This window comes from Polypterus senegalus, chromosome 13, assembly GCF_016835505.1.
Source record: "Polypterus senegalus isolate Bchr_013 chromosome 13, ASM1683550v1, whole genome shotgun sequence".
Taxonomy (NCBI): domain Eukaryota; kingdom Metazoa; phylum Chordata; class Cladistia; order Polypteriformes; family Polypteridae; genus Polypterus; species Polypterus senegalus.
This window is the reverse complement of record NC_053166.1, coordinates 3512627-3525370: the sequence shown is the minus strand read 5'-3', so window position 1 is coordinate 3525370 and position 12744 is coordinate 3512627. Positions and strand designations below refer to the sequence as shown.

General features: G+C 47.0%; 1 protein-coding gene across 1 annotated transcript in view; it reads right to left on the bottom strand.

Annotated features, from left to right (window-relative positions):
* Positions 1 to 2194: 2194 nt before the first annotated feature.
* LOC120542641 (deleted in malignant brain tumors 1 protein-like) overlaps positions 2195 to 12744 on the bottom strand; it is a 39120-nt gene continuing 28570 nt past the window's right edge. Inside the window, exons 4-6 of the mRNA XM_039775235.1 lie at positions 9346 to 9372; positions 3917 to 4234; positions 2195 to 2223 (exon numbers count right to left, since the gene is read on the bottom strand). Coding sequence (XP_039631169.1) covers positions 2195 to 2223; positions 3917 to 4234; positions 9346 to 9372 — 374 coding nt within the window. The remainder of the gene's footprint in view (positions 2224 to 3916; positions 4235 to 9345; positions 9373 to 12744) is intronic.

The window sequence follows — 12744 nt, the reverse complement described above, 5'->3', positions numbered from 1 at the left end:
AGCTTCTCCTTAAATCACATTCACACCAGTCTGTTGTTTGCAGTTGTTCCAACTGCCAGGATTCCTTGTCAGGCACACAAGATGGCAAAGCACGGTGCTTCAGTCGCAGCAGTGAGCAACCGAATGACTTTAAGGAGTTTTTAAAAATTTTCCTTATTTGTCCATTCCACTGGTGAGTCCAAAGCACTGGCGCTGTGTTTAGAGGGCCAACATGGCATCATCCTACACAATGGGCAGAGAGAAAGTAAAAGAGCACACTGCCATTGTTAGCGCCTGGCAGCCATTTGATTTTTAGTGGTTTGACAAGACCCCCAATGCAGTGACTCTGCTGAATGCTGGACTTTCTTAAAGGATTTTGGGTGGTGGTCTCTTGAACGTCTGGTGATGCCCTAAAGCTGGTGTCTTTGTGTCACAGCAGTGTCACTGCCCGTCCCTTTTCACAATAAACTGAGGTGCCACCGTGGGCTCAGCACAAAGGCTGCACATTTTAGAGCGGCTGTTCAACACCCCAAGCGGTGGGATTTTTTGATTCCCTTGCATGTGATACTTTTGTGTTTCCTCCATTTTGTTAATCCCTCCTTCACTTTTATTCCTTATTATGGGTTCATGGATGGCTCAGGAGTCCCTAATGCTGTATGGCATTTTACAGCTTGACAGTTGATTCTATATAGCGCTTTTCTTGGTAAACAGTACCCTGGTGAGCTTGTCACCTACTGTGTCTTCTTTTCACTTTCAGACTTGGGGGGCCTGAAGCTTTTCATTCAGCGGCAGGTGGGGTGCCAGTCTGTCACAAAGAGCTGCCATGTAAGGGAGGCAGAGACTTGTGGTTATAAAACTGAGAGGCTTGATGTCACCCACCTGCCACATCTCTGCCATGCACCCCATGGCACACACAACTCATTTCATAGCTGTGACCCCACTCATCCACATCATTCCCACAATGTCACCCAGAGCCCTCCAGATGGTACAGTACCTCCGTATCAATCCAGGACTTCATCCCTGGAAAGAATTGGTAGCATTGGCCGGAGTATCTCACTCATCCCTGTTGGCAGGAGCCATGATTGGAAGACGTACCTGTAAATTAGACATCACTGGTTAATGGCGGCCATCAGATGGCTGTGTGACACTTCTACACATCTGCACAATCCTCTGACCTGCGGGCACCTTTCATGCTAACTGCGGGCTGCTCCCACCCCATTGAGTTCATGTGTGGCACCAGAATGGCATTTGGACAGGGTGTTGTGTATGTTAGGGGTGCTGTCGAGATGATCTGAAGGCAGAATGAATATGAAGAAGTGAAATAAAAAGAGGAGAACAATGATGAGCCGTCAATTTGTGTGAAATTCAGTCTGCAGCAAAACATAAATGTTCTTCACATCACTGCACCCTGTTTAGCAGAGCTCATCAAACTGGTAAAGCTATGCCACCTGCTTGTGCCCGTGTGCCATCCACCAGGACATCTTAACCCTCCTCTTTGGCTCTGTGCCATGTTAATGTGCCAGTAGTGTCAGCTCTGACCTCAAGGCCTGTCTGGTGTTCTTCATTCACAGAGTGCACTGACCAGTCGCACCCTAACTAGCTGACCACTAGCGGCCTGTGGTGATACGTTTATGGCTGTCATGGGGTCACATGACACAGTGTGGATGCAGTTCTCCAAGCATGTCTCCTTCATGTCATCCACAGTGATTTACTACCCATAATAAGCCCAAACAGTTTCCAGTCCTCTTATTACGATCATTAACTCACCTAAACATATGAGGTCTCTAGAGACTCTGAACGTGTAAAGTGTCAGGAGTTTTACTTGCGCATTTTAAGTGCTGTGTTTGTAAACCAAAACCTGCTTTCTCAGGATTCTTTGTGTCTTTGTATGTTCACCACAACGTGTTTCTGTCTTGTTGCTTATTCTTTAGGTATTTACGAGTTTAGAGAAGTGAAAGATAAGAAAAGAAAAGCCGTGACGCTTAACACACAGCAAACCTTAGAAATGTCCAGTCGTTAATAGCAGAAGACGAGTCAGAGAGGCACACGGACGCAGCAGGGAGACAAACGATGAACAACAGAGTAAGACCCTGCAGACTGGTGACACTTCTGATGCCATCGGATCATAAATGTCCAGGGCAGGGCATTGTAGACGGGCAGAGCCCAAAGGAGGAGGAGGATGAAGGTGAAGGGGGCAGGTCACTGCAGCAGCCCCTTAGAGTGAAACAACACAAGTGACAACACCTGAAAAAAGCAAAAGTGGACAAAAACACAGAATGAGCTCTGACCTTAGGTTATTGTGCTGAGTAGCACACTATGAGGGTGTAATTAGATAGAAATATCCATCCATCTATTATCTAACCCGCTATATCCTAACTACAGGGTCACGGGGGTCTGCTGGACACAGCGTGCAAGGCAGGAAACAAACCCTGGGCAGAGCGCCAGGCCACCACAGGGCACACACACACACCAAGCATACACCAGGGACAATTTAGAATCACCAATGCACCAAAACCTTCATGTCTGTGGACGGAAACCCACGCAGAGACGGGAAGAACATGCAAACTCCACACAGGGAGGACCTGGGAAGCAACCCAGACGGGTCTCCTTACTGAGAGGCAGCAGCGCTACCCACTGCACCACCATGCCGCCCCGACAGAAATATTACAAATTAAAGGTAATTATGTACTAAAATGTGTTTTAAAACAAACAAGAGATTTAAATAAAGGTTGGGACAGTTAGGGCCATTTGTGGCCTGATTTGTGCATGTACATGTGTGGGGGTCTCTAGAGACCCCAGGTATGTATTACTGGTTGTTGAACGTCCGGTGTATTCAAGGGTTAATGCAGGAGGGTGAATCTGATTGGCTGCTGAGTGGCTCTCTCCTTGACTCTGAAGAATCTTTTCTTCCTCCTTTTGTTACAAGTTATGAATATTTGAGTCTTCACTTGAAACCCGAGTGTGTATTGTCAGTCTTACATGATTCAATTCAGGGTCACAGAGGGCACTTAACCCAACAAACACACACACACACACACCCACGCACACACACACATTTTTGGGAATATGAGAGGGAAACTAAAATACCTAAAAAGAAAAAAATAAAACCCACAACAACAGACATGCCAACTTCACACCAACAGAACCTTGGCACAGGGTTCAAAGCCACAGCACCAGATGTGTGAGGTGGCACCACTAACCACTGAGCCACTTTGCAGTGTGGCAGAATGTATCTTGTAAAATAAAAAATTGACATTTTCAATAAAATTCTATAAATGTTACTATAAGAATAAATAAAAATCAGGAGTGTAGTCTCTCTGCTCGACATTCTCGTATACTCAGATATGTTGATGGATATTTGAGGAGTAAACCACAAGACAAGTGTTAGATTTTTATATTATGTACATTAAAGACCCATCAACAACAAATCCAATCAAATTAATAACATATTGAACAATTATTATAAAAGTAAAGCTGAATAAATCGGACTGTGCAGCTGCAGGAATAACAAACCAAAGTACGTGTTCAGGTAAAGTGACACGTCCAGTCGGTGGATTTGGCCCAAACGTTAATCCAGATCTACAATTTTGGTGTAACAACCACATACCAAACTTCATCCATCCATCTCGTTGCGTTTTTGAGTTATTGTGCTTACACACACACACACATTATTTTCAAAAAAGGACTCAGGAATGTCTAAAATGTCAAGATTCATCAAAATCTCGAGGTTGAATTTTTCAATATTACTGTACTTTGCATATGAGAAAGTTAAACGAGTGACGTTACAAATGATGTACTTTTAAATTTGGAGTCCTATGCTGATCTGCTTGTCTGATTCCACATATTCAGCAGATCTTCATTTTGAGTTTTGCTTTTCAATCAGTAACCTCAGAGTTTGTTACATTTTGTGTTGAGGAGGCAGACATGTCACACCTACCTGAACAGACGACCCCAGCATCTTCATATGAATCACAGTTATGCTCTCCCAGTCCTCTATGTTCACACAACACCAAGGACGACTCTTGCCCTGTGCAAGCAACATCATCCATCCAGATCTTTCCGCTGCCTCCTCCAAAGTGGACACTTCCTGGTGCTGAGATGGCTCTGCCACATCCCAGCTGCCTGCAGACAACTTCAGCGTCGTTCAAATCCCATCCGTCATCACAGACGCTTCCCCACTGGCCCTGATGAAACATCTCCACTTTCCCAGAACAGCTGTTGCCCCCATTAACAAGTCTAAAGGGGGTGTTGGCGTCTAAAATGAAGCAAAAGAGAAATTAACAAGCTAACACTGAGGGAATGGTGACCACAAAAACTTGAATGTGTCACCTACGGATACGAAAACAGCCCTAGAAAGGAAATCAGCAACTGTATTTCATAGCCAGGTGTGATGTCTGGTTTAACCGATCTGCCCACCGGAGGAGGTGGAGTGGCTTGTGACCTGAACCCCTCTTGCCCAGAAGAGCGGTTAATGCCTGGTGGTCAGTGCGCAAGGTAAAATGCCAGCCATAAAGATAAATATGCCAACGTTCACAGGCCCACAAGCAAGCCAGCTCTTCTCTCTCTCCCACAGAGTACTTGTGTTCAGCTTCTGTGAGGGCACAGGAGGCAAAAGCAACTGGGCGCTCCACACCATCAACTATCTGGGATAGAACAGCACCCAATGCCACAGCTGAGGCACCACATGTGACCAGAGTGGGGGCAGCTGGTGTCGGTGGCCTTGTGAGCTGTTGTTTGATGTCATGAAGTGCCTGTGTACAAGCAGCAGTCCAAACCCATGTGGCATCCTTTTTCAAAAGGGCCCTCAATGGTGCTGTTTTGTCAGCATAAGGTGGTAGAGAACGAAGGTAGTAATTTGCCATACCCCAAAAATGAGGCCAACCTGGTAGTTGATTTAGGCTCCGGTAAGGCTAGTATAGCATCCACATTAGACAGCAAGGGCTGGATGGCATTGCACGTAAGTTTGTGCCCCACAAAGTCAATTTCTGGAGCGCTAAAAATACACTTTTCAACATTTAAGGTGACCTGGCTTTGCTCCAGTCGGTGCAGTACCTGCTGCCAACGAATATCATGTTGGTCTTGTGTGGCGCCATGCACCACAATGTCATCTAAATATATCGACACACCTGGAATGTTTGCCAGTAGTAGCGACATGATCTTTTGGAAACAGCTTGGAGCTGAGCTTAATCCAAAAGCCATCCGTGTGAACCTGAAAACCCCCAAGTGCGAAACAAAAGCAGTCAAATCCCGACTAGCAGCATGTAATGGCACCTGTAAATAACCCTGTGCCAGGTCCAATTTAGTGAAAACGGCTGAGCCCTGGAACTGCGTTGTGAGCTCCTCTGTTGTAGGCAATGGATATTTATCAGGAATTATGGCTTTAGTAACTTCCCTCGAATCCACACACAAACGAATTTTGCCATTCTTTTTCCGTGCCATAACAAGATATCCAAGGTGAAGCATCAACTGGCTCAACGAGGCCAGCCTCCTGCAACCTTTCCAACTCCGCAGAGACCTCCTCACGTAGTGCCAACGGAATCCAACGAAGGGGCTGAATCACTGGGGCCGTGTCTGGGATAATCGTCGGCTTGTGGACAAAACCAGTGATGCAGCCAAGACCTGTGAATAAGGCTGGAAAACTCTGTAGCCAGGAGTCCACAACTTGCAAAATTTGGCAACCCTCAAAGTCTGATACTGTAAAGCTTAAAGCAAGGAAAAGATGGAGCTCCATGATGTTAGCTCCACCTGTTGTGATGTGGACAGACACTGCTGAAGTGGTTCTATCTTTGTAACTCACAGTCAAAGTCACTGTGCCCAGGACATTTATAGGAGACTGATCATAGCCAGCTGCAGGTTTAACAGGTACATGAGAAAAAAAAAATAAAGAACCTGTCAAACGTGGTTTTATTTAAAAGAGACACCGCAGGACCAGTATCTAGTAGGAGTGGGATTTCCACACCACCCACCATGCAGATGCAGTGTTTTAAGAACGGTGTGTTCCGCTGCACCCAATGTATAGGTTCTGGCGAGTGGGCACACCGATACCCCCGCGCAGGCTCACGTGCAGTAACAGGTGCGAGAGCTGACTGGCACCAGCGTACGAAATGATGAGGCTTGTTACAGCGGCGGCATCGCTGGCCTTGGGCAGGGCATGTGGCTGCCCTCGTATTATGCTGATTTGACCCACATGTAGTCGCAGCTGTGACTTTGTGCACAGCAATTTGATTTGAAGAGCGCTTTCTGTCTGTTTTCCTAGTGACACCGTTCTCTCTAGTGTGAGGTCATCGGGTTCAAGCAGTGACCGAGCGCGCCGCTGATTGCATTTGGTTTTCTCTATGATTTGATCGCGGATCATTTCGTTTTGCAGGGCTCCAAAATTACAATGTAAAACAGAGACGGAGCCTACTGAGTTATCGACTCACCCGGCTGTTGTGCTCGTTGACGAAAATGAAAACGATGCATAAGGACACTGCGACCAGAGCTGAAATATGCCGCTAATGCTGCCTTTGCTGCTGTATACGTAGGTGCATCCGGTTGCAACGTGGAGAACATGCGCTGTCCCTCTGCTCCCTAACAGTGCAACAACAATGCCCTCTTCCTAACATCCGCCATATCCTAAACATCAAGGGCTACCAAATAGAGTTCAATCCGTCTCTGCCAGGGCACCGGAGGCTCACCTGGGATGGTCAGGAACGGGTCAGGAGGTGGTAACGTGAACTCAGCCATCCTCGTCTGCCAAAATGTTGTATCCAGACACAAAAACTCGTCACACGCGGGTTTTGCACAAATGTTTTCTTATTGTTTTTTATTTCAACCTTCATTTCCCCACAAACCATCAGTTCACCGCTACCTCTTTATTCCCATCCTGCCTTGTCTTTTAGTAAAAAAAAACTACGTACAAACTCTTAAAGAGACACAGGGTTCAATTCTGGACAAAACAACTGGCGCTTGTGACTTTGACTTTGATGTTCTCGGTCGTCTTTGGTGGTCTGAACTGCTGCCTGTGCCTCAACTCTCCGTCACCTTCTGATCACACACTTGTGGCTTGCCAACTCCTCCTAGGGTGACAGTGGCACACGGACCTCTACCAGCTCTAAAGTGGCACAGCAGTGACGCCAGTTCTGCTCTGATCTGACCAATCAGATGTCCTGTGGTTCACCTGTGTGTGTCACACATCTTACTTTAGCAGTGTGTGCAAAGGAGGGACATCGAGCAGCTCAGGAGGGACATTTAGGACTTGTGCTCTCCTACTTGACAGCTCAGTGACATTTCTGACTCGTTTATTTCAAGTCTGTGCCCTGTGTGGTGACGTCATCGTCATCGTGAGTACAGGAAGTGCTAATGCGGGTGTACGTTTTATTACACTCTAATGTCAGTTACAGCGGAAAATTCAAAATGTCAACCCTCTGACACCCAAACCAGTCGCCACCACCACACCTTTCTCTCCATCCCATGAGGCTCTGCGACACATCACATGACCTCATCCCTCTGACTTTGTCTCCAGTCCACTGACCCTCGTTTAGTGAGACCACTGGCGCTGGTGTGGTGACAACATGAAACGCTTTAGTTAGCCGACTCACCTGCAGCTGTGCTGAGACTCGCCATCAATCCAACTAGTAGCAGTGAAAACATCACAGCCATTGTGCTCAGGATCTGCAAAAGAGAGAAGAATAAGTGGAGCAGAGAGATGAAAAGAGAAGGACAGCTGGACCTGTGAGAAGACACGCAGCTGAACCTTCAACTCTGACCGACCTGAGGGTCTCTCAGCTGATGGTCTTAGTTAGCCGTCGTCAGATGGTCGGCCGGTGAAATGGAATTGATGAGCCTGATGGTGACCATCACGATCAGAGAAGGCAAAGAACACACAAGCAAAAAAACGCTGACGGCGTTGCGGGGTAAATAAGAAAGGATGCATTGACTGAGAAATCCGCGGCACTTTACACCCCGAGTGTCCATCGTGAACCTCAGTGGCCCAACGTATTTGATGGCTGAGCTGCATGAACACCAGGCGAGTCCGAGGATTGTTGTGACCCGGAGAAGGTCAACCAGGAGTGAGACGCAGCCCAGCAAAGCAAGCGGTCAAAGCTATGAAATGGGAAATAATCGACAGCTTCAGCGAACGGGGAGATGTTAAAATGAAGAAAGAGAGCAAAACGTCAGAAACAGACGACACCAGGGGAGACCCACGAAGGGGTGGTGCACGACGAGAGCACCGCATTTATATTTCACAATCAACAAAGAACACAAGACGTGAACAAACGGACACTTTGTCAGGTACAATTAAGATAAACCATAGAAATGGAAACGTCAGGTGAAAACCCACCAAACACGCTTGTGATGAGTTCACGTGACGAGTGCGACGTCCACATCTCCTGACCAGCTGGGATGTGCTCAGCTGATTCCTTACCTGTGGTGCTCGACTGGCAGTGGTCTGGTTGGTCGGCCCTCTCAGGTCAGTCTGGGGTCCTCGACTCGCTGGGAGCTTTTATGGTGTGGCAGGGGTGCCGGGGTCCATGACGTCATATGCTGGTGTCAACATGAACATCCTGAAGGAGGGCTTCAGCTTCGGTTCATTGGGTCCACCGGTGAGGTGAATGCTTTGAAATTCTTGTAAAATTTTTAGTTTCATGTTTTGTTTTCCATTCATTTTGATTCATTGATATTTTTGCTGCTTTGCATAAAGTCCTGTAGCATCAAACACCTGACCAGGACACCAGAGAGATAAGGCTTTCTAGAACTTGGGTGTGGAGCCATCCAACCTGGAAAGCAGCCTGCAGTAACAAAAGTGAGAAAACAAAACTCACAAACATGCAAATCAACTCACCTGATGCCCTCCTTATCTCCATCCTGTGAAACTGACTGTGCCATGCTGGCCTTATCTGGATTTGGGGTCTCATAGTGGATTGGGGTAACCAGATACACCAAATGACACCGAAATACGGAGGCCTTCCATGAAATTAGGAATGCAGTTTACTGGGGCACAGAAAGAAATCACCCGCTGTCACCCTGCCTGGCATTCTAACACACCATTACTGAAGAGTCTCCACCTGCGCCCACCCACTCTCTGGTGTCCCTTGCCTGCCATGTCTCATTAGATGACCTTCCCAACACCTTCCAGTCATTGCCTTCCTTTGCATAATCTGAGCCAGTCAGACAAGTGGGTCGTCGAGTCTAATACACCCACTGACTGACACCACCCAGCCACAGATGATGCACAAACCAGTGTGTTTCTTCATGCTGGTGCTACGTCCGGTAAATGGGGAGGGTTATGTCAGGAAGGGCATCCGTGTAATATTTTGCCAAATAATTATGCGGACAATAACACAAGTTTCAATACGGATCGGTTGAGCTCGGATTAATAACGACCGCCACCAGTACTGTTAGCCAACGGGTCTGGCGGAAATTGAGCTACTCTTGGCTGAAGAAGAAGAAGGAGAAGAAGGAGGGGGGAGATGTGTCTGGACGAAGAGGAGAGGAGGAAGGAAAGGAAAGTGGAACTGAGGGTAGGAACTTTGAATGTGGGCAGTGTGACTGGTAAGGGGAGAGTTAGCAGATATGATGGAGAGAAAGAAGGTTGATATATTGTGTGTGAAGAGACTAAATGGAAGGGGAGTAAGGCCGGGGGGATCAGAGGGGATTCAAATTGTTCTATCATGGTGTGGATGGGAGGAGAAATGGAGTAGGAATTATTCTGAAAGAACAGCACGTCAAGAGTGTCCTGAAGGTGAAAGGAGTGTCAGACAGAGTGATGATGATGAAGATGGACATTGGAGGTGAGTTGATGAATGTTGTTAATGCATATGACCTATAAGTTGGGTGTGTGATGGGTGAGAAAGAAAATTTCTGGAGTGAGTTGGATGAAGTGATGGACAGAAAGTGGTGATTGGAGTGGATTTCAGCAGACATGTTGGTGAAGTGAACATGATAGTGGATTTTACCAAAAGGATGGACATGGCTGTGGTGAATACGTATTTTAAGAAGAAGGAGGAACACAGGGTGACATACAAGAGTGGAGGAAGATGCTCACAGGTAGATGACACCCTATATAGAAGAGTTTATCTGAAGGAGATTGAAGACTGCAAAGTGGTGGCAGGAGAAAGTGTAGTTAAGCAGCATAGGATGGGGGTCTGTAGGATGACGTTGGAGATCAAGAAGAGGAAGAGAGTGAGGGCAGAGCCAAGGATCAAATGGTGGAAGTTGAAAAAGGAAGACTGCAAGGTTGAGTTTAGAGAGAAGGTGAGACTGTCACTGGGTGGCAGTGAAGAGTCACCAGACAGCTGGGAAACTACAGCAGAAGTAGTAAGGGTGACAGCAAGAAGGGTGCTTGGTGTGACATCTGGACAGAGGAAGGAGGAAAAGGAAACCGGGTGGTGGAATAAGGAAATACAGGAGAGTATACAGAGGAAGAGGATGGTAAAGAAGAAGTGAGGATAGTCAGAGAGATGCAGACAGTAGACAAGAGTACCAGGAGATAAGGCGTAAGGTGAAGAGAGAGTTGGCGAAGGCTGAAGAAAAGGCGTATGATGAGTTGTATGAGAGGTTGGACACTAAAGAGGGAGAAAAGGACCGGTGGGCTATAGAGGGGGGCTGAGCTGGGAAAGATGAGCAGCAGGTTAGGGTGATAAAGGATAAAGATGGAAACGTACTCACAAGTGAGGAAGAGTGTGATAAGAAGATAGAAAGAGTACTTGGAGAGGCTGATGAATGAAGAGAACGAGAGAGAGAAGAGGTTGGATGATGTGGAGATAGTGAATCAGGAAGTGCAACGGATTAGCAAGGAGGAAGTAAGGACAGCGATGAAGAGGATGAAGAATGGAAAAGCCGTTGGTCTAGATGACATACCTGTGGATGCATGGAGGTGTTTAGGAGAGATGGTGGTGGAGTTTTTAACCAGATAGTTTAATGGAATCTTGGAAAGTGAGAGGATGATGAGGAGTGGAGAAGAAGTGTACTGGTGCTGATATTTAAGAATTAGGGGGATGTGCAGGACTGCAGTAACTACAGGGGGAAAAAATGATGAGCCACAGCATGAAGTTATGGGAAAGAGTAGTAGAGGTGAGGTGATCAATATTGAGCAGCAGGATGGTTTCATGCCAAGAAAGAGCACCACAGATGAGATGTCTGCTCTGAGGATGTTGATGGAGAAGTAGAGAGAAGAACAGAAGGAGTTGCATTGCGTCTTTGTGGACCTGCAGAAAGAAAATGACAGGGTGACTGAGAGGAGCTGTGGTATTGGATGAGGAAGTCAGGAGTGGCAGAGAAGTAAGTAAGAGTGGCACAGGATATGTACGAGGGAAGTGTGACCGTGGTGAGGTCTGCGGTAGGAGTGACGGAGCTGGGATTACATCGGGGATCGGCTCTGAGCCCTTTGTTATTTGTAATGGTGATGGACAGGCTGACAGACGAGATTAGACAGGAGTCCTCGTAGACTGTGATGTTTGCTGAGGACATTGTTATCTGCAGGTTGATGAGACCCTGGAGAGGTGGAGATATGAGAGGAGAGAAATGAAGGTCAGTAGGACCACCAAGACAGAATACATGTGTGTGAATGAGAGGGAGGTCAGTGGAATGGTGAGGATGAGGGGGTAGAGTTGAAGGTGGAGGAGTTTAAATACTTGGGATCAACAGTACAGAGTAATGGGGAGTGAAGAAGAGAGTACAGGCAGGGTGGAGTGGGTGGAGAAGAGTGTCAGGAGTGATTGGTGACAGACGGGTATCAGCAACAGTGACAGGGAAGGTCTGCAGGACGGTAGTGAGACCAACTGTGTTATATGGGCAGGAGATGGTGGCACAGGAGACACAGCTGGAGGTGGCAGAGTTAAAGATGCTAAGAGTTGCACTGAGTGTGACGAGGATGGACAGGATTAGAAATGAGGACATTAGAGGGTCCGCTCGAGTGGGAAGGGTGGGAGACAAACTCACAGAGGTGAGATGGCGCTGGTTTGGAAATGTGCAGAGGAGAGAGAAGGATGCTAAGGATAGAGCTGCCTGGTAAGAGGAGAAGATGAAGGCCTAAGAGAAGGTCGTGGATATGATGAGAGAGGACATGCAGGTGATGAGTGTAACAGAGCAAGATGATGAGGACAGGAAGATATGAAAGAAGATGATCCGCTGTGGTGACCCCTAACGGGAGCAGCTGAAAGAAGAAGAAAAAGACTAAGACCACCCAGTATGCCACTCGGCCCCTCACACAGCTTTGATTTTGTCTTTAGCCTTTGGGGAGCAGACAGCCAATGAGCCCTTTGTTATTTGTAATGGTGATGGACAGGTTGACAGACGATATTAGTCTGGAATTTCAACGCATAGAAAAGAAGAAATAGGACAGGGAGCTCGGCACAGCCGTTAACCCTTCATACAGCATCGGCTCCACCAGGACACACGCTATTGGCTGATCGTTAAATGTGACACAGATGGAAATTTAATTCATTTAAACTGACAATTTGACACGGTCCGGTGACAAGATAAACAACTGTGGTGGGTGAATCAGAGACACCTCTCAACTAGAAGTGCCATAATGTGGCATTGGCATTACAAGTCTGCTTTGAGTCATCCATTCTGAAACTCTCCATTTCTTCTTAGTGAAACATGGATTTGCTTTTGCGTTTTGGTCATCTTCTGTTGAACAATCCACTGTCACTTCAGCATAACCCGTTTGACAGATGGCCTTTCTGGGAATCAGGAGGCATTAGGAGTGTCATGTGATCGGAAAATCAGAGCAGGAGTGAATGGGGTCAGTCACTAATCCCATGAGGGTCTGGGCACCAG